The sequence below is a fragment of the Acipenser ruthenus genome, chromosome 29 (genome assembly GCF_902713425.1).
Source record: "Acipenser ruthenus chromosome 29, fAciRut3.2 maternal haplotype, whole genome shotgun sequence".
NCBI classification, from domain to species: domain Eukaryota; kingdom Metazoa; phylum Chordata; class Actinopteri; order Acipenseriformes; family Acipenseridae; genus Acipenser; species Acipenser ruthenus.
The window spans coordinates 4,284,350-4,306,834 of record NC_081217.1 but is presented as its reverse complement, the minus strand read 5'-3'; the positions used below and the strand labels follow the sequence as shown (position 1 = coordinate 4,306,834).

Sequence of the window (22,485 nt, the reverse complement as noted above, 5' to 3'; positions counted from 1 at the left end):
CTTTCAAACTCGCAATATATCTCCCGGGCTTTTTACATGTTTTGTTTTTAACAACAGTGATTTCTAGCTTCTAGCTGATATTAATAAACAGCCATAGACCATGTATTTATAGCAGAGGCTTACTGCTCCCACATAAATGTGAACAAAATTGCACATGCGACATTATTAAGTGCGGTGGGAGAATAAAATGATAAAAATAGAGCCCTTTTTCTTCTTAGATAGCTGTGAGAGGCTGTCAGGGGTAGTATTATTCAAGGGTCTCTGCCTACGGGAATGGGGATGTGATGAACAGTAATTCACTGAAGGTGTCACGATTGCTATGGCCAACAAGCGAGTTTGCAAAAAAAGATTTCTGACTGCCGCTTCAGTCATTAAACTGGACCCTGCTTTCAGGATTTATTCGTAACTGCTTCCGGTTTAAATACCAATCAAATGTAATGTAAGAAACAGCTCTATTTTTATAGCAGTATTTATTTTTAGTATCTCCTGATCTGCAGAGCTGTATTTATTTATCGCAATCACTCACTTTAGCCACAGTTTGTTTGAGAAGTCTGTGTTAAGGTGGCTTCTCCTGAGTTTAGTAGGAGCTGTTCTTCAATTCTAGTTGCCTGGCAATATACAACAGTGCAGTAAATGGTGCTGATTAATCTTAATCTCCCTCATATCCTTATTAACTATCTGAAAAAAAAGAAGTTTCTCTGTTGCAGGTTTTTTTTTTTTTTATCACTGCTTCTGACTTAAAGGTCATGTCATTTACTGCTGGGGAAAAGAAAAAAAAAAACATCTTGTTGTCATGACAGCACCGAGCGGCTAGCTCTTGGCCCATAACGTGCTGATTGCCTTAGGTGTCTTTAGACGAAGAAAAGCTGCCGTCATGACAGAGCTACTGCAGTGGAGAAGTAAAACAACACTCAGGTAAAAACTCAGGTATCTGAATCTTTACTCTGCTTCCACTTTGAGCTGTGCAGGTAATGCAGTGGTAGTGATATACTGTGAGGTAAACGATTATTGTCAAATATTTATTTTCCCACTGCAGTGTTTTTTCAGCCAGAAACCAACACAATGGAACAGCAAAACAGAATGGTGCCAACCAAGTACGCCTCCAGAAATCTTTCACACGGTACGTGCAACTGAACCACACCATCATCCCATCTCATGCCGATAACGGCTCTGCATCAGCATGCTGTAAAGTGTTTCAGCTGCATTTTTGTTCTTTCCTGAGTTTCACAGCACCAACTTGTAGGAACTCCTGATCTATCTGTGCCTCCTACAAATACTGTACGTGTTAAAACAGAAAGGAGGTTTATTAAAATAATTCTAGCAATTTTACATCATGCTTAATTGGTTTAAAGGTGTGCGGAAATGAAAGGGTTATCATGACGACATCTTCAAACAGCTCGCTGAACATTTTAAAATCAGTTTTTATATGACTGTCCTTGAAATATTACAGAACAGTGTGCAGAAGAACAACTTATTTTCCCTGCTAGGCCGCCTTCAGTGTGCTCTGATCTGAATCTTATGCAAACTGATGGGTACCAAATTATCCGCACTTCCTGAATTAAATACGGAAAACTGGGCACAGCTCTGTTTCTTTGTGTCAACAAATATCTTTGACCTTCAGCTGTAGCTATGAGGGAGAGGATCTTACCTAATTGCCCATTTAGTGTAGGCGTGGAGGAAAGAGTTGTGACATTACTATTGTAGAAACAGTGATTTGCATCCGCCATGCTGCCATTTCCAGTGGGCAGCACTTTTCTTTTTACCAGATCAAGCTGAAATCAGGACCTCCATTCCAATATGTGGACTTCTCCACAAACCAGCAAGTTGGAATAGAGAAGTTTCAATTTGAAAATTGATTCTATATTCAACTCAGACTCTGCCAAACATTAATGATTATGACTGTGCTTTATTACATTTTGCTAGGCTTTTATCATAAGGATAGATTGCAGTAAACACACACACTGATCAAAAATCCCATGCATTAACCCAGCACACTAATCTTTTTACTCACTCCAGCTCTGCTTCCCTTATAATATAATACCCCAGATATATTGTCTAGGCATTGGCAGTCACGACGGTAAATCCCAGCTCAGTTTGGGAGCTCTACAGGGAAAGCGCCAGTGCTGTGATTGATGTTGTCACATTTATCTGCCATTTGGGCACCTAAATGTGTTCAATCAGACCTTTTATGATTGATAATGTGTTTTAGGAAGATCCAGCCCTCAACTGAAGTCCATTCTTGTCTTCCAGGAAGAACAAATGTTCATCATAAAGTTTGAATTATGGTTCACAGAATGTTTTAGTTAGAGCCGTAATGACAAGACAGTGTAGACAGCCAGGTGAGATTGTCTGGCTGAAAAAAAAAATATATATCATAACTCTTCTCGTCTTGTCTTTGGTTGACATTTTAATGTGCTTATTTCTGCATTACTATGCAGCATTTATGATTAGTATGAAGTAAAAGTGGATTGAGAATTACCTAAAAGCTATCCTCCTCAAAACAGGGCGTTACTTTACTGCTCACACACACCATTTTGCTATCTTGTCCAGCCCGCCATCCACCCAGACTTCCACATCCTTTCTGTTTTTATTAATTTGAAAGGCCTCTCACTGTTTCATCCCACTTATTGTACTGATTATTATTATTTGTTTATTTAGCAGACGCCTTTATCCAAGGTGACTTACAGAGACTAGGGTGCGTGAACTATGCATCAGCTGCAGAGTCACTTACAATTACGTCTCACCCGAAAGACGGAGCACAAGGTGGTTAAGTGACTTGCTCAGGGTCACACAATGAGTCAGTGGCTGAGGTGGGATTTGAACCGGGGACCTCCTGGTTACAAGCCCTTTTCTTTAACCACTGGACCACACAGCCTCCTATGATCAGGCCTGTAGATCAATGCCCTCTCCTCCCGCTGTCAAACTTCTTTTCACCCCACAAAACCAACAAATAATGTCAAAGCACTGAACCCTGGAGGGCCCAATCTGTCTGATCTCTGGCAGCACCCGACCAGAAGGGGTCGCAAGAGAGATGGTTGATTTTCTTTTCCCCAGCCCGTAGGAGCCCACAGTGGGCCCCCATCCAAGATATACAACTTATCCCAAACAGGAATCACCAAGTGAGCATTTATATTTTACTTATCCGTGTTGGGAGGATTCCAGTCTTTTCATTCAATATTTGCAGTTACAGGAACCATGTCCCTGTTTGTGGCATCCTGCATTCTGCATGAATCCCCCTGAGGGTTCTGTGAGGACTCTTGTCAGACAAAAGCCCCTATTTCTAGATCTTAAACTTTCAATGGAAACGCCTATGTGAGCTGTGGAACACCAAACCAGGCAAATAGAACATCCCGTTTGAACTTGAGTGTTAAGCAAGTGGCACAGCAGGTCAAGTCAGAAACTCAGGCACTCACACTGCAGACTCACCATGCAGCCACCTCGGAGCTACAACGTCGGAGGACAATGCAGTTCCAGGCAGCTTATAGGCAAACCCGCAAGCGCCCGGCCAGACTACAAGGGTTGCTGGTGCGCGGTGAGCCGAGGACATCCTGGCCGACCTAAACTGTCCCCCCCTCGGGCGGCGCTCGGCCAATTGTGCACCGCCCCCTGGGAACTCCCGTCCATGGTCGGCAATGGAATAACCTGGACTTGAACCGGCAACGTCCAGGCTATAGAGCGCATCCTGCACGTCATGTGCATTCACCGGATGCGTCACTTGGGAGCTCCAATAAACATTCTTAACACTGGTTCATTGCTGTGTGTGAAATCAGTGCCAAATGAATGGTCCTTCACAGCATTTAAGCTTTTGCTTATACCCAGGCGGTCTGCATTTCTACTGCGAGTGACCTTATCAGCAGTCAGATCGGAATAATATTCAATCACTTTCTGCTTCGCCAGGAATCAAAGGCCCCAGAGATGAAAAGGAAAGGCATTAAAAGGGGCATGTTCGTCTGAATTAGTGTGTAATTATCTGGGAGTAAAAACACTGATGAGTCTGATTAGTTTAGAAGTATTAACTTCACTGTTATTGTCAGCTTGATATAAAGCACAGACTGGCAGCTGCAGTACATGTTATATAGTTCTGTTATATTCCTTTCTCGTAATGGACCCCTGTTATCCTATTCCCACGTGTTATAATAACATGCTGGAAGCTACAGGTTACTGGACAAAGTATTAGAAACCCTAATGCCATTAAACTGTCACCTGGGGCGTATGGGCACCATCTGGGCATTATCGACAGATTTTGTTAAATGCGGTGCTGTTTACATTTTTCTAGAACAATATATTTTGAGCGACGTTGACTTATCATTCGTTGATCCTTATGGAAGACCAGTAATTATTGCACCTGCCATCCGATCACCTACAGCTAGGAACAAAAGTTTAGCATCACCCTATAGAATTAACACATTTTGATCCATAAAGTCGAATGAAACCTGCTGAATAATGTTACGTTAACTTATGAAATTACAAGCCGCCTTGTAGTTTTCCATATACTTAACGAAAAACAGACAAAATGCGATATTTCAAAATCTAACATGAATTACTGTGCTACTATTATGGCTTCCAGTAGACTTTTGCAATATCATTTTGTAGTTCCTTTGATAGCATGATGCCAAATAAAAGATCTAAATTAGTTTATATTTTGTTGAAAATGATGTCTCAATCCTAAAATTCTAGTTGATGCAAAACTTTTGGTCAGAGCTGGACTATAAATTCTCTGACAAAATCGGTCAGATTTGCTGTCTTGCCTATTGCAACCTAACCTGACTTGGCACAGGGAGGTTCGTTTTTTATTATAGAATACATGCTATTTGTATGCAAACATTAGTCACATTAGTGGACAGCTTGTTTATGCAAACCTGTTGACTCCATGCAATTATTTTGGTCCTATTCCTGTACATTGAGTATAGATGGTAAAAGGGACAACTTCACTGGAGCCTACCCGGCATACTTACCCGGTGCTCGTACAGCATATATTGCTTCTGTTTCTGAATTGAAATTCGGATTCTATGTGACATATTGAATGCATTTTTTAATCCCAGTCACATTAAAAAAATGTTTCAGGGAGCTAATCTGTAAAATGTATTTGGTGTTAATCTGATAATTTTCCCTTTTATGTACCAGTATGAACTGATTCATACAAATACCTAGCTATACTTCTCATTTTTCATGTGCTTTTGTTCCGTTCGCTACTGTAAGAAACATTATGAATGCAGCTGAAGATTTATAAAAAAAAGTTTTTATAAGCAGATGTACTTTTTAATCAAGTGGAATTGATAACGTTTAAGAAACAGTAGCCAGATTAATTACTATTCTGTTCTGTTCTGTTCCATTCTATTTTCTTCCATTCTATTTTATTCTGTTCCATTCTTTTGTATTCTGTTCCATTCTATTGTATTCTGTTCCATTTTATTCTATTCTGTTCTATTGTTGTACAGTGTATACAGCCTTATTAATAGTTCTCAGGTCACAGGCCTCTTCTGAGTTACTCAAACTGCTTTTTTTTTATTTAGCTCAGTGGTAAGATTCTAATTGTAATGGGGAGGGTCCACAGTTCAGTCCTTGATGTACTAGCCACATGTACCCCTTGCAACCTTGATGAGCAACCCATGTTTCATTTCTGGATTAAAGGAGGCTGGTCTCTGTTTGTAGTGGGCATTTGATTTTCAAATAAAGCTTTTTCTTTAGCTGTGAACCGTGATTTCTCAAAATACATTTTTTTAAGAATGCTATTTTTGTCTTTAAAGACTAAGAAAGCCCTGCTCTTTAAAGAGTTAAGCTAAACTTTTTTTTTTTTTTTTTTTTTTTTTTTTACTTGTCTCTGCCAATGGACATGGGATATCTGGGGAGCAGCCAAAATGTTAGCAGGTCACCAATTTTCTCCTTCTGCCTCAGCTTCTCTCTCCCACTGCTGAATATATATTACGTTTAACCAACACTATAATATGCCACAGTTCATTGAAACATATTTCAGATCAATCTCCAAAAGCTGGGAATGGGATACGAGCCAAACTCTAACTCTGAAAGTCTCCCTCGCTTTCCTGTGTGATGCACTGCCCTGCACTTTATATCAGAGGATAATAATTACAAGCAGTGACTCAGAACAGACTGTTGCAGTCATAGCTTGCACTGGGAACTCTTCTCTCTCAAATGTGCCTTTCTTTAAGGGATCTCAGAGGACTGGCACACTCGTAAGGGCCTAATTTGCTAAGATTCTGTTCTAGTGTCCAATCTGCACCAATGAAAGAGATCTCTTGAGCTCAATGAGTGGGCATTGCTCTGTAGAGGTGGGCGTTGTGCAGAAATTGCACTTGTGTGTATGGATAATGTGAGGGTGGGGATGAGTTTAGAATAATACTGTAATGTAATGTTTAGCATTTAACTAAATGACCCATCTAACTGTACGGTAACTGGAAAGAGGATGTTGTGGAAACTGTACTTACATATTATGGTTATTAGGTAGCTGCAGATCATTTAAACCTTTTAATCCTTTCCATCTGCTTCTGATTCAGTGTGAGTCCTGATTCTGCTTCTTCATGCATGTGCAGGTGCTTCCCTGACGCTGGCACTGGTTCTGCACGTATTGAACACAGATTCCATGCCAGGCACTTGATGTAATGCCACCAGTAGTTAGTCAAGCATTTGGTGAAATAGCCAGAATGAGCAGCATTATTACTTGTACCCCATTTCTTGCGCTGAAGATCTTTTGATTCTGCTTTTTGTACTTTAAAGCTGGATAAAAAATATACCGTTCTTTGGTATCTAGACAATTGGAGCAGAACCAAATACAAATGGAGAAAAGGGATAGCAGGGATAGAAATCCTGGTTAACATTCTTTAAAGTTTTGGTGTCTTATTTGGCCTGTCGTCCACATGCATACTTACAAAAAAAAAACAACATTTAATTCAACTTGCCTGTTAGCGTTCTGCTTTGAATGTATGCCTTAAACACCCCCTTTCTACCAAAAACAAAGATTGATAATTGTTACCTATTGCAGCCTAAATATATGAAAAATACAACACTGTATTACCAATGCTTCCAGAACATTTTTCATTTTCCCTTACGGGTATTGCACACAAAACACCCCATCAGTAAATGCACAGAAATGTCATGTTCTAGATAGTTATACTTCAAATGGGGAAAAGCAATGAATGCAGCTAACATGGTGTAGTTCTGTTTAATGTTCTTCTTGTCCTGTAGTTTAGACCACCAGTCTAGAAAAATTACAATAAGAGCTTTTGGCAAAGCTTTAGGAAACAACAACAAAGGCAAACCCAGACTCATAACAGTGTCTGAAGCTTGCAGATAACCCATAGGTTCAATTCCATTGAATTGATTTCAAAGGGTCTGACAGCCATTAGTTGGGCTGTTACTTCTGTCCAGGTTTTGCTAGCCTTGAAGAAAAGTGCTAAATTCAATTTGTGCGCCTCTCAAAGTGTAAAGTTTGTTTCCTCTCTATAAATAAACAAAACCCAACATTTAATAGTTGTGTTATTAAGGTATAAATAATGTTCAGTATAGAAATACAGTCATTATTGCTTAATTATGGCCTATAAGTAAGTTCATATAGTGACTGCACACCTTGGTGGCTGTACCCTTGATTGGAAGCTGTATAGAGGACACTGACCTTTTCAAGTTACATTAAGCCAGCCTTATTATTGACTGCATACATAATTCAGATTCACATAGTTCAATGTTTTATCTTCTAGACACCCTCCTTTGTACACAACAGAATAGCCACCAAACGAGCTAACACACCTCTGATTTTTATTGGGCTCTCATGGTCAAATCACGCAAACTAATTATAATCAAATACTCAGCAATCGCTTAACATTTACTTTACATCAATCAAGACACAATGATGTCAGACTCTTCACATGTACAAGGAAAGGTGCATTCCTGAGAGGAATCAGGCTTGCATTGAAATCGGATTGTTGAAACTTATCAGACCTTTCAGGTTATGAGGGTGAAAACAAAAAGTATCTGCTGCTATTCTTTTGCTGTAAGTCTCCACAGTGAGGTAAATATGTAGTTTATCTATGGTACTAGTTGAGAGAGGTGTTGTACAACAATCTGCCACCTGATATCACGTGTTAGACAACTTGGCAAACAGACAAGCAGCAGGTACAGCAGGCTTGGTCTGATTGCTAGGAAGTCGAATGCTGCGCCACCACTTCTCAATAATGGAGAGCCAGCATTAAACCATTGAGTGCTGTATTAGCCGAACTCTCTCTGGATGGTTATTCAACAGAAAACTCAATGTGCCACCGGGTTATTGATCCATATGACATTTAAAGAGCTGCAATACAAACATTACAGCTGGAGGCTGTGCTATTCCATTGCGCACGGAACCTGCTTCAGTTCATTGCACTTTGATCTCTGACCACTTTGACAGACTATTGTGACAGACAATTGTATTTCAGTCTATTTTTGAACTTCCCCCTTATGTTCTTATGGAAAATTGATGCAAGATATTCCGCTGTGCACTTGGCCTTCATCCAGACTGAGATCTGAAGCGGAGGTATAATTGATTTGCACAGACTCTGGTCAGAGCAGAGTATGGATTGAAAGCACAGTTTACAATCTGATAAATGGTAGAGACAGTAGACAGGCAGGAAACAAATGATAAGAATAGCAGAACAAATGAGGAGAAAGTATAAACATCATGCAATCTGCAAACAGAAACATCCAGTTAGCAGACCGGAATAGGACAGATCTACTCAGCTATACCCTCGACTGCAGGCTGACCTTTTCAAGTTACATTAAGCAAGGCTTATTAATCATGAAGTGATGTTTTTACAGGATGAGCTGAAGGGAACCAACATGCTGACGAGCTCAAACTTCTTCAGTTACTTATGTTACCATAGCAACAACACTCCGTTAAGAGGTTTCCACGGCCTCTCAAATTCTAAAAAGAACCACAGATCTGCTCTATAGTAGCACACAACCCCAGGTAATGCAAACAATGGTTTGTGGTTGATCTGCAGTATTTGCTGGTGTTTTGTTTGGATACTCATCTTCTTCAGATTCATTACATTAACACTGCAAACAATTGGCAAGACAAATGGCTGTAGAATTTTGCAATGCAAAATGTATTTGATTCGGTTAAGATCTGGTCTCATAAACTGGTCTGTTGCCACCCTGAACCCTTCTGATTTGAAGCTTGATTGTTTGAAACCCATTTAATTAGTTCCTTATCTCACACTGTTTCTTCCACCCTTTTCCTCTGTTTGTGGCATTTCTAGTCCTGAGTGTTTCATTGATGTTTGCTGGCTAGATGGGAATACATCAGTTAAAATAACAAATACTCCCCAAGTTGTCTGTAAACAAGCCCGCCCTACATATACACGCTCCAAAAAACAGCTAATCAAGGTACTGAAATATGAGAATATTAGCTGTTTCCAAATGGGAGATCTCCCAAAACGAATGGTGGAGTTTTGTTTATAACTGCAATGGTTCTTGTGGGGATTATGACGCCATTTTATCTTCACGGGTATGTTTATACAGTGCAATTCAATGCAAGGCTAAACCAACTACAGATTTGAAGGATGTCACCCACCATGTGCCAGTGTGACCAAACGCTGCATTCTCAAGTCATAATATGCCTAAATGCTTATTTAATCGTGTCAAATTCACAAAGGAGAAGCACAATCAAGGAACAAACCTATGCAATGAAAAAGTAAAACTAACATTCCGATATTAAACTCTACATTGCTTGAACAATGCCATCCCATTTGATAAGCAAGGTAAATGAAATGTTTCAATGCGATGGAATGAACTGTAAAAGTAGAACTGAGGCCGTGAGTGCTTGAGAAAGATGAGCCGCTGCTGCAGTCTAGAGTGCTGTAAATAAACACAGGATACAAAGCCTACCTCAGAACAGATACCTGTATAACAACTGACACATAACTGATGAATAATGCAGGAACATGTTGCAAAGGCAGATCGGAAAATATTTGAATGACAAGTCAGCTCTTTTGTTATCATGCAATACATCTTAGATTCTCAGAACTATTTTTTTTAAGCTCTGGTTCATAAAGTTATTCATCAAAGGTTCTTAGATTGTAGAATTAAGACACGATACATATGTTTTCTCCTTCCGCAATCAATTTTTTTCCTCAGATGAGCAGCATTAGATTGAATTTTTCTCAGAAATCCACAGAGTAAAATGTTAAAGATTCGTCCCCATCGACACTGCTCAGAAATAGGTCCCAGGTCATTATTTACAATGCAATATTTAATGAGAGATTTCAAAGAGTGATTCTGTTTCAGAATTGCATATTACTTGCACTGTGTTTCATTAGCTACCTAATCAGACCTGTGAGGAGTGATGAAACGATTTACTTAGTTCTGTGATGGATAGAAAATAATGGGAAAAATAAGACCTTTCCAATATGAGAAGCCCAGATCATTTTACACTCTGTAAAATGTTTTTTTTTTCAGATTTCTAGTCAATTGTTAACGATTTATTACACGTTAATAGCATTATATAATTGTAATGACAGAGCTGAGGAGAACGCTGAACACGGCAGCGTTCTGACAAATTCAAACAACCTACAGTGTTAACTTTATATAACGTAGCTACCTTTCCTTGTGTACCACCATGACATATATAAGTGTTGCATGAGCACAGCAGCGGAGTATATATCAATTATCCAGAAGACCGCGCGCGTGTGTGCGAATAAACCTATGCTACAAAAAAGCTGCGATACTTTAAAAGGTTTGCCGAGTACGGTAGTGCGCGTGTGAACACTTTCAGGACCACGGTCAGTACCTTTCACAAACACACACGGAGAGCAGCCACAGAGATCGACACGCAGTCATTAACCATTTTCATGCTATAATAGCTAATTGGTTTCAAGCCTAGATTGTTATAAAACGTTTTCCTCGCACCAGCAAAATTGGATATTGACAGTGTAGGTTTGTATCGTTCGTCTTCTGTCATTCAACTGCTGCTTGTAACAGGTAATGTCCTGATGATGCTGGGGAAATGGCACGAAATGGACTAATAATGAGATGCCGTGTCAAGATTAGCCATTTCTGTAAAAGGACACGATTGAATACAGGCTGCTTTTACATCTAAAGGGACTTAAAATTGTAATCCAGTAATAACCAGCCGTATCGATTTTGTTGCATGATAGCGTACCAATTATCATTGGCTTATGCAGAGTCCAGAACCTAACATGAATTCATCCATGTATGAATGTATGTATGCACACAGGTACCCATGTATGTAAGTATGTTTATATGTATGCATTTTAGCAGCTGCAGCTGGGCAGTTTAGGGCAGAAACAAATAAACTCCAACTCGTCGAAGGAAATAGCATGTTCAATAATACAGAAATGCGCGCAGCATATTAGATTGTGGCACTCCAACATTGCCATTAAGTTTCGTCCTCTTGTCACGGTAGAGCAGTGATACAGAGCACTGCACCAGCTATTTCGACACCCTCGCATCCAGTTTCTCAGATTCTGAAGATGAAGAAGCAGAACGTGAGAACGCTCTCTCTGATCCTTTGCATGTTTTCATACCTGCTCGTGGGGGCAGCTGTATTCGATGCCCTGGAATCTGAATCCGAGAGCGCGAGGAAAAGGATCCTGGAGCAGAAACGCAACGAGATGAAGAAGAGGTACCGATTCACCGACGAAGATTATCGAGAGATCGAGAGAGTGGTTTTGCAAACTGAACCCCATCGAGCTGGGAGGCAATGGAAATTCGCCGGCTCGTTTTACTTTGCAATCACAGTTATCACGACTATAGGTAAGTACATTTATTATTATTATTATTATTATTATTATTATTATTATTATTATTATTATTATTATTAATAATGTGTTTTTAGATACAGTACAGTATCATACACCGTTAAGAATGCACAGTTAAAACAAGAAAAAAAACACCTAAACAAACACATTTGCAATTCAACTGAATCATTATTTTATAAGACCACAATTCAGTAATGTTTTAGCCCATGTTCATTTTTAAAGTTCATATCATTTAACTTTAAGAAACTTTGAGTTATTAAATCATTCAGTATATTATTACTCACACGTTTATTATGCAGTATATTCGTCTGACACAACAGGTTGTTAATTAAATGTAACTAACTGTACATTTTCATTTTGAAACATCCATTTAGTTTTGCAGCTTTGCTTTTTTTTTTTTATAACGATCAGTTGTTGTTTCAGCTATGCAATCTAATGGGACTGACATTGTTAGAATACTTGTTTTATAAACAATAATGTTCGCTTTTTTCAACCCTATTATCTTAAGTTTGAAGCAGTTCATTTTTGTTGTGTGTATGTATGTAGTTTCTCGGCTAATTTCTGTTGCAGTGTAAAATGTCAATATGTATCTCGCCACACTTCTTAAATTATGCCTTGATGTATTTACATGTCTGCAGTTCATTAGCTTTTCATGTGGGTTATGGCGCATTAGAGGGGGCATAACAAACTCGCTGAAATATTACTAACATTGGGAAAAAAAGGGTTTCCAATATTTATTTTTTAGTTTTACAGTGACTAATTAAAAACGTTTTAGTTGTTTTAAAATTTGGCCACCCATTTTCATTTTAGAGATATAATAAAAAGATATAAGGATTACGCTGCGTTTTGTTTTTTTCTGTTTTGGTCTTTAAGGTTATGGCCATGCTGCACCTGGCACTGACGCGGGGAAAGTGTTCTGCATGTTCTATGCAGTCCTGGGCATCCCTCTAACCCTGGTCATGTTCCAGAGTCTGGGTGAAAGAATGAACACTTTTGTTCGGTACCTGCTGTGGAAAATCAAAGAGTGCCTCGGCCTGAGAAAGAAAGAGGTGTCCATGGAGAACATGGTGGTGGTTGGCTTCCTGTCCTGCATTAGCACCCTGTGCATTGGAGCAGCCGCATTCTCTCACTTCGAAGGGTGGACCTTCTTCCACGCCTATTACTACTGCTTCATCACCCTCACTACCATCGGCTTCGGGGACTTTGTGGCCCTTCAGAAGAAAGAAGACCTCCAGGAAAAGACCCCCTACGTGGCCTTCAGCTTCATGTACATCCTGGTGGGGCTGACCGTCATCGGGGCCTTCCTCAACTTGGTGGTTCTCCGTTTTCTGACCATGAACTCCGAAGACGAGAGGAGGGATGCAGAGGAGCGGGCGTCAGTGAAAAGAGAGCGGGGCATGATCACCCTCAGCATGGGGGAAGACGGCAGGAGCCAAAGCACACTCTTCTTGCCCATGGAAGAAGGGACGAGCCGCACCAACCTCATCCCACTGGCCACGGACGACCAGGAAGACATGCAGAGGCAGCGTCCTTGCAAAGCCGAGCCCCAGATCGGCTCGCTGTGGTCCTGCATGTGTTACCGGTCTCAGAACTGTGACAGCCCTGCCCCCTCACACCAAGAGCACAGCTCGGTGTACTTCAACTCCATTTCGTACAAGGTCGATGGCATTTCTCTGAGTACGCGAGACAACACAGCCTTGTCCTCCCCGGGAAGCAGACTGTCCCCCAGCCGCTGCAGCGTAAGGGAGTACCTGAGAAGCAGAAGAAAGTCTGTATAGATCAGAACCACCTGAGCACAGCATTTGTACACATTTGACAATATTTTTTATAATGTAAGGCATAACCTGAACACCTTGAAGAGAACAGTGTGAATCATGTATATATTACTATTGCTTATCCTTAACTTCATTGGTTTCTCCTAACTGTATATACCGTATGCTTGTGCATGACACTGGACTGGAGCATGTTATGACAGTATGTAACAGGCAGCGCTGGTTCTCTTCAAACAACCAGCAGAATTCACAATTACAACAAACACATCTGCAGCCTTGTGTTGATTGTTCAATCAGTTATGTCAAGCCTGCTATTTTTGTTTTTTTGTTTTGGAACTTCCTGTTCTTTCAATTTGTCGTTTTGACTTGAATACAACCTTTATTGTTAAAAACAAAAAACAAACAAAAAAAACAGTTTGTAGAATTGTAAAATTACAATAAATTTTGATAGGGAATGTGAATACAGTATTTTTTTTTTGTAAGACATCTAAATGCACCATATTTGAAATATTTTATATTGAAGCTCATTGCTTTTGAAAGCACTGCATTTCATATTGAAGGCTATGAACATAGTAAACTAGCTAGCCACTGCTGCAGTGAGGCACCTCCATGAGAGGGCTCGAGATCCAATTTAGCACCACCCTGCACTGCCACCCTGCACTGCCAGCCTCTACTGATGCAAACACCTCGCCTTTCAGGCTACTTTAAACTGCACAATGTGGTTGCCAATAGAAACCTGGTGACGACATTTTTTTCATACAGCAAGCAGCAGATCCAAATCCAGTTTAATGGTTAATGGCTTAAGCGTACAACAGCAGTACCTCAGACTGCAGTCTAACTGTACAAAACCATACAGTAAACTGCAATTGAAGATAACTGTACCTGTAGTTTAACATTGTTACTGCACTTACACTGTGTTACAACAGCAGCTTTGCCTATGTTCCAATATCTATTATACCATGTACTCAGAATGACAAGTGGAATATATGAGCAATGCACAATGTATAATATTAATGAACAGCTACTAAAGGAACATGCAATTTCAATGAAATGGCCCTGTGCAAATTTGCAGTATTATGCACTCTTATTCTGAAATAATTCAATACATGAATATTTCAAACCAGTAAACCACTTGTTTTCAGTCAGTAGCCATTAAGGAAGCTAAATATAGAAGAAAGCAGTGAAACCCTTTGGAAGATTAATATTCCTGCCAGCCGTTCCTTACATGCCAGGGGAACAACCTTGTAAAACTCAAAGCACTTCTCAATGCCCAAGATATGCGTCAAAACACCTGGCATAACACGGTCAGCGTGCTTATCCTTAAGCGCCTGCTGTAGTCTGTTCTACACAATGGCAAACAGGCTGTCTTGCCCATTGTAACTGAAACCAATCTGTAACAGAGGAATGCAGCTTTTATATATTACAGAATGTGAGGGCTGCCATCTTCCTATACACACAATTGATATACCCCCATGCTCCAATATTGTCCCAATACTTACTAGATGGTTATGTATGTATTAAACATTATAATAAAAAGCTAATTATATACAGAATGATTTTTTTTGCAGAACACAGTTATGTTGCCACTGAAACACTTGTCCCACTCCAACAGATGTCCAATAAAAATGTTGCTTTACATATAAATGGTAAACTGATTAAGCGATAGAATTCTAAATGGTAAATTTGAATTGCACACCATCTGTTGTGGGTATAGAAGACTCAAGGTGAAACACGTTTAATTCATTATAGCAGCTTTAATATGTAAGTCCCTTGGCGCTGTCACCTGACTTAACATTTCAAACTGGTTGCATCAATTAATACATTTGTAAACGGGTTTTGATTTGTTCATTTATGTTTTATGCCATTTCTGTGTCTAATGAGGTAACGCCGCTTCTTACCTAACCTTATGTAATAATGAGGTATTTTTACAGCATGAGCTCCCTCTAGTGGTGATTGTGTTTTTTGCAATTTCCCCAACACTTAAAAATGCCACAGTAAATGATTGCTTGGTCTATAGGTATTAGAAACAAAGCTGTCCCTGCTTTCAGGTTCTCGAAGTGATTTCCACAACAGGCGCAAGGAGAATGATTAACACTGATTATTCAGCAAGTATAATTCATTTGTTTTGTCGTCCTAAATGACAGGGTCCAGGGGGCGAAGCCTCCCCACCTGTACAAGCCAAATGTTCATTCTGTTAATGTGCACTGTGTTTTACTGTCCTTTGTTTTCCTCAGGAGTTTGGGAAATGCATTTCCTTAGTAGTAAGTGAGGGAAGATGTTTTTGTTTTTTAGGAATACTGTATATTTTTAGTCATAGTAAAGAGGCTGTTTCAGTACAAACCGTACCATTGTTTAGTAAACACAGAGACAGGGAGTGGAACTGCTTTATCAACCCATTTTACTGAAAATGACAACCCCTTCTTACTATACAGACTTTAAAATGAGACTAGTCGTATATACAGATATACAGTACTCAGGGGATTCGAATGTAAAGAAATGTCTTTACAGTCAGCATAACCATACTAGGCTCCACTGTGAAGTCTAATCGTATATATCTTTAAATCCTGGCACTTTCTGACCTTGAACACATTGCGGGCATTACAGAAGTTCCTCCTAATAAGCGATTTTCTAAAATAACAAACATTTTCTATGTAAAACACACATGATACGCGAATAAAATAGTCACAAAGATCCAGGTAAAATATTTAATATGTGTGTTTATTTTTGAGCATGAAAGACTACTACTAGTTCTACTACTCTTCGATAAGAAAAGAAACCTGTGAATCATTTACAGTGCTAGTGCTGCTCAACAGCTTTCCATGCAGCCCTATATCGCAGTGATCTATAATGATTAGGCACCCTATTAGAGAGCTTAGGAAGCCCAGGCTATACAGGGCGATTTATAAAACAAAACTGCAAGCAAAAACTTAGCACTTGCAATTTATGCAAATAATGCCCTGCATTTCAACTGTAAATCAATTCCAATTGAACAAATTGCATTTTTACATAAGAATAACCAGAAAACACAAGCTGCATATAACTTCTTTTCTGGTACATTCGCTTATAAGCACTGAATTTGCAAGGTTGATTGCTACTGTTATTGAGCAAGCCCTTTGAATGACAATTTGTACAGAGAGTGGTACAGCACTGAATATGCTGGATGTTTCATTGGTTGTGCTGTTATTGTATTGCTGCCGTCCCCTCTTTAGTGAAGCACATAACTTTAGATCAAAAACTTACTGTATGTATTTTGGCTCATATTGTGTTACTGCTTATAAAAAAAGTACAATAACACCTGTTGCTCTGTCTTCTCGTAGAATGAATTCTGTCACAATTTCAAATCCTGCTTTTATCTCTCTGCAAGTACAGTAAGCGCTGTATTCAGTGCTGGCCTCCGTGGATCAAAAGTGATCCTGTGAATCCCAGTTTCTGTTACATTACACTTCGTCACTTAAGAGCCCATGCTTCCATGACATGCACAAAGAAATCTTCTGTTTTAGACAAAATGTCGTTGTTAAAAGTATCACACGTATGGCTTCTTCCATGATAGAGGTCTCCATCCAGCCATAATCCAAAAATACCCCTGTAGGAAAAAACAGACAGTTCACATGGTGTTCCCCTGCGAGTTACAGCAAGCACTATCACATAAACCCATTGTTCAAATTCTGCCTGGTATGAAGATATGCTAAGATTGGAATTACATTGCATATAAACCCAAGGGTGGCAGCAACAAGCCACAGTTCTATTTCTTACTGCAATTAACTGAATATTGTGTTTACTTTTTGATATAGTCAGTGTTAAGGTCAAGCAATACAAAAGGATGTTTTGATTCACAGTAGTTATTCACTAGATGGCGCTGGCTCTTACTACTACAAAGACACGTTTGTCTAATTACACTATTTTGGTAATTCTAATCAGCTCAGAAAGACTGCAAACATAAAAAGATGCTTTCTACTCCCAAATGACGTCAACGCAAGCAGGTTACGGCACAAACCAGCTTTTACTTTTTGCATATAATTAAAAGACAACAGAGCACACAATGAAAACATAATGAATACCTACCTCCCTCCCCCAAAAGCAAAAGAATCCAGATTCCCTTTTACAAAGAAGGAGTTTTCGCTTGTCCATTTAAACACCTGACAAGAAATGATGGGATTAATGATCTGTACATGACAAGATGCATTATTATCTTAATAGCAGATGACACAGTCTGCTGTTATTGTCTATATCAGTTTTACAGCAGGACATGGCTGCTTTGGTGTAATTTGACTATAGGTCACAGGTCAGTTCAACATGCAGGCGAAAGATAAAGTATTCCAGATTAGTATTATACATTTGGAAGCAATGTCAGACATTTGGAATAAACATTATAAATGGGAACCATTAGAAATGAATAATGCAAGGTGGTTACACTGGGAAAACAACTTATATTACAATAACCATGATCACCTCACCTGAAGTTCTGGTGAGAAAGAGAAAAGAAAAGTCTCTCCCGTTCCATAGAAACAGTCACTGACCCTCAATGGACTGGAACAGAAGGCACCAAACACCTGGGACAGAAGCAGAGCTTAATATCATCCTCAAAGTGACCATGATTAACACAGGTTAATTTTCTTTTACAGCAATAATAATGCTGAAAATTACCTGGCCATCGGTATCTTTAATGACTATAAATGTGGAGCAATCCAACCCATGCATAGATCTGTACAGGGTCCTCAGGCTGGTTCCATGCTTCATGGTGCTGTACTCCAGGGTCCAAGTGCATGCCGTGAGTCTTGGAGGAAAGTGCATGGAGATCTAGCAGAAAAAAGTATGGTGCACGCTTATTACACAGAATTGTGAGGGTCTGGAACCAACTGCCCAGTAATGTTGTTGAAGCTGACACCCTGGGATCCTTCAAGAAGCTGCTTGATGAGATTCTGGGATCAATAAGCTACTAACAACCAAACGAGCAAGATGGGCTGAATGGCCTCCTCTCGTTTGTAAACTTTCTTATGTTCTTATGTATTAAAACCTATGTGATCAGAACAAAGTACAGAAATATAAAAATTCTGGGTACTGTATACCCACGAGCTTACATGGCTGTTTTTGAATACATTTGCTGCTAACCTAGTTTCAGACTAAGTGGGCTAATGCAATATAATAAAACCTGCAAGCAGGTAAGCTGTCCTGTTAATCTAAAGCAGGCTAGTGTCAGTAGCTTGTTCCTGAGCTCACGCCTCACAGGTACCTGTTTAATCTGCTCCCCCAGCAGCACCTTGCTCTCCTCAGATAGTATCGGCTCACAGGAATCTTCGTTGTTGATGCCTGGGGGTCGGCACGTGTTCTCAGCACTGAGGTCACTGTTAGAAGAGCTCTCATTGGCTCCCGTTGACCTGCAGGTCTCACATTCTTTATCATCCTCATCCGAGGACTCTTCAGACACTGGGGCCTCATTGAGATGGTTGACCTGAACATCAAAGCACACTATATTTCTGCTATTCCCATTTTAAGGACTGTGTTGTTTTATGTTTGTTTGTTTGTTGTTTAAAAAGCCTGTTTTGCTGTTCGTTTGTTTTTGTTTTTTTTGTTTTAGAGCAGGTTTGAATTTCCATTTTTCGGTACAGTTTAGCTTTAGAAAGTGTTTATAAACACTCATCAAAAAACCCTCAACACAAAAAAAAATACAAAAATCCTTAAAACAGTCCTTAAAGTTTTGTGAATAGGGCCGCTCATCTTTAATCAAAACGATCCAGTTTGATGCATAATAGAAATTTCAAAAATTAGAGTTGTTACAGTCTGCAACACCACAGACAAGTTCAGAAAGATCATTTGTTCTCCAAAATGTGTACAGTATGCATATTGCCACCACATTTCAACTCATGCTATTGCTTAAACAAACATAACATCGACAGGTGTGTAACCAGTATTTAGTAAACAGAAGTGTGTTTCTGTTTTCAGTGCCGGTGGTGTAATCCACGGCAACTTTAAAAGAACAGCATCAGTTTTCATTACAATTAAATCATATATGATTACGATGAAGCTTATAGTAGTATTTGCTCAGTGCAGGTGCTGCAATTCTCATATTAACTGAATGTTTGCGAAGCACATACAAATGTTATCCTATCCGGCAGGAGACTGTCATGCTGCATATAATTAATTTTTGGAGATTAAATGAAGAACAAATGTGCCACCCAGTCATTGTGCATTGGAAGTCAATGAATAATATGTGTGGTAGCACTGTAGTCATGGGGTCATTGAAATCGGTTGTTTGAACAATAGATCTATTCAGGGATATTTACTGTACAGGCGATAGAGGAGAATAAAATACAGTCCAAACAATACATGCTAGAAAATTAATTACATATAGGATAAGGCTTGCTCATCAAAAAGTTTCAGTGACAATTGTCCAAATATCTAAATGAACCTTTGCTCCCCCAAAGAAAAAAAAAGCATTTTAAAACAGGACATTTCCGCTGAGTCCTTTAAATTGTATTAAAGGTTATGAGATGGAAATAAACACCGGTAAGCAAACAGTAAAACAAAAAAACCACAACATTTATTAATGCTTGCTGAGGAAAGCAATGCTACAGTATTAATAACAACAACAAAAGTCTAAGGTATATTTGGAGAATACAGAAGTGTTGAAATCCTGACGAAGATAGAGCGGAATACCTACAGTAGACCTGGACTCATAGCTTCGGACAGGACCTGCAGTACTATTATACCGCACAGCACTGTAGGGTGTCTATTTGCTTTGTCAACTAGAGAAAGTTGAATTACATAGAATAGGACAATATATTTACAATTGTCATAATTAATGCAATCAGCAACAGCATGCCTATATCTATCTATCTATCTATCTATCTATTTATATTATATAAGTGTATGGTACTCACCAACGGGGAGTAATGCATCGCTCTGAGCATCTTTTCTTTGTTATCGAATTAAGAAATATTGTATTTTCTGGATTGTACAGAAAAGAAAATGGACCTCTTGCTGCCCCCACTGCTGTCCCAGCGGTGTCCTGTGCTTTATGGTCTTGTTAATAAGCACACCCACATAAACACTACGTATAATCAGAGACGCGCCCCGCACCCTGTCTGTACAACGCTAAGTTGTATGCGGCTATGGGACGGGCAGTAGCAGCCTGACTCGACATTTCCTCTGTCTTGTCAGGCGCTGCTGTCTGTGTAGAGTAGACGACGCCCTTATTTTATTACATTTGCTGCGAAACTACACCATGCGGGTTGGTTTAGGACAGAATGGGGTATTGAATTATCTACCTGCTTGAAGAAGCCGAGTACGGGTTTCACCAGATAAACACCGCAGTCTTCTTAACCAAAAACAGGTTAGTAGCCCAAAAAACAGTATTGATTTTGGGCTTGTTGTTATGATAGGCTCCTACAAGTAAAAATGCAATAAGCGTTCACCTGCTTCCACGAATATAGTTCTAGTCATGGTAAATTTGACGGCTGTTAAAATAAAGGAATAAAGAAATAAAACAAACAATAAATAAAAATAAAAATAGCGCCCAATGAAATAATACAGCAACCCAACTCAAATTCAGGATATTACCGTTGCATACCAGCAGAGGGGTATCATTCAGAAGTCTTTTCAGGCAGACTGTACTTTCCAAAGCAAAGACTATTTAGTTAACACGAAACAACGCATTCTACTGCAGAACACAACCCCATGCAAGCAAATAAATAAATAAATAAATAAATAAATGAAAAGACGTTCTCTCACGGGACGTTGAGGGCTAATCCGTCCAATTTACACGTGCAAGGGTACGTGGGCCGAAACACGCTAAATCGAATTAATGTTAATCAGGTATTTATTTACAACCAATAAAACATTAGACTAGAATCATGTTCATTTCCTTGTGTTCAATTTGAAAAAAAGAGAGTTCTGTGAGGAAAAGAAGCCAGGCGGAGTCCTGTCTTCATCTGGAGGCACATGGGAAGAGCGGAGAGACTGGAACAAGAGAGCCCCTTTACTGTTCACCAGTAATCCAATCCCTCTCCACACGCAATGTGCGATCATTCAGTGGAAACCAATTGTTCCTCCCCTGTGGCTACCTGGTCAACCCCAGGCTGACCAAATAAAAACAACAAAGTATTGGAGTGTAACTTTTTTCCCCCCTACTTATACAGCACTACCATTTGTTCCCATTGCTCTATAGCATTTTGCAATTACAGTGCCTGGATTGTTGAACAATTTCAGATGTCTCCTTGTGTTTATAGAGCATTGCTTGTTTTTTTCTGTAGTCCTAAGTGCATATTGAATGTGATTGTTATAAATCTAGCCTATTCTCTTATAGCAGAGCCAGCTATGTTTCGCATAATAAAATAAAAAGCTGTTTTAAGCTTGAAAGCTCGTTGACCTGCAGAACAAAGCAATTCTTTTTTTTTTTTTTTTTGCAGAATCTGGTTAGTCTGAAGTATCTTTCAGAATGATGCCCATTCAGGTGGGAATAGAACAGGGCTTGTATTTATTTCTCACCATTTTTTTAAAAAAAATTTTGTAATCCATCAAACCTTACAATGCACTGACGTATTGTCAGCCAAGGCTGACCAACCTTACTGCAAAATGCATTTTATTAGTGACTGCAGAGGGCTACCAAACAACCAAAAAAGCGAGATGTTTTAAAGTCAAATGGTTATTTCTTTGTTCTTGTTGTCTATACTGCACAGCACTTTGCCAAAGAAATTGAATACAATACGGTTTTCTGTTGGGTACCAGAGTCTGTGGATTTAAGATAGTGTGACCGAGCGTTATAATCCATGAAGCTGCAGACAAATAGATGATTTAAATATGCATTTCATTTTCTATAACTCAGCACCCCTAAATCTGGCACTTTCCAATACAACACGGATTTAAGCTGTTATTACCATCATTAATACTGATGATCCCAACAGAAAGAAGATGAAACAACCCGCTGCCGAATGGAGAAATGTGCTGAGCTC

At 39.4% G+C, this 22,485-nt stretch overlaps 2 protein-coding genes across 3 annotated transcripts; one reads left to right on the top strand and one right to left on the bottom strand.

The window, feature by feature from the left end:
* Positions 1 to 10,510: 10,510 nt before the first annotated feature.
* On the top strand, positions 10,511 to 13,998 carry LOC117963834 (potassium channel subfamily K member 15-like). The gene is made up of 2 exons (XM_034905185.2): positions 10,511 to 11,760; positions 12,639 to 13,998. Exons 1-2 carry the CDS (start codon positions 11,478 to 11,480, stop codon positions 13,541 to 13,543), a joined length of 1,188 nt encoding a protein of 395 aa, XP_034761076.2. The 5' UTR covers positions 10,511 to 11,477; the 3' UTR covers positions 13,544 to 13,998.
* Positions 13,999 to 16,236: 2,238 nt separating this feature from the next.
* Positions 16,237 to 21,299, bottom strand: LOC117433764 (TLD domain-containing protein 2-like). 2 transcript variants are annotated; one of them, XM_059004201.1, is made up of 7 exons: positions 21,095 to 21,299; positions 20,416 to 20,450; positions 18,768 to 18,986; positions 18,182 to 18,334; positions 17,992 to 18,087; positions 17,600 to 17,673; positions 16,237 to 17,120 (listed from the first exon to the last, which is right to left on the bottom strand). In XM_059004201.1, the coding sequence occupies exons 2-7, from the start codon at positions 20,443 to 20,445 to the stop codon at positions 16,985 to 16,987; spliced, it is 708 nt and encodes a 235-aa protein (XP_058860184.1). In that variant the 5' UTR covers positions 20,446 to 20,450; positions 21,095 to 21,299; the 3' UTR covers positions 16,237 to 16,984. The 2 variants fall into 2 exon arrangements, with proteins under 2 accessions (XP_058860184.1, XP_058860185.1); XM_059004202.1 differs by lacking the exon at positions 20,416 to 20,450 and having other exon boundaries at positions 21,095 to 21,298.
* Positions 21,300 to 22,485: the final 1,186 nt, after the last annotated feature.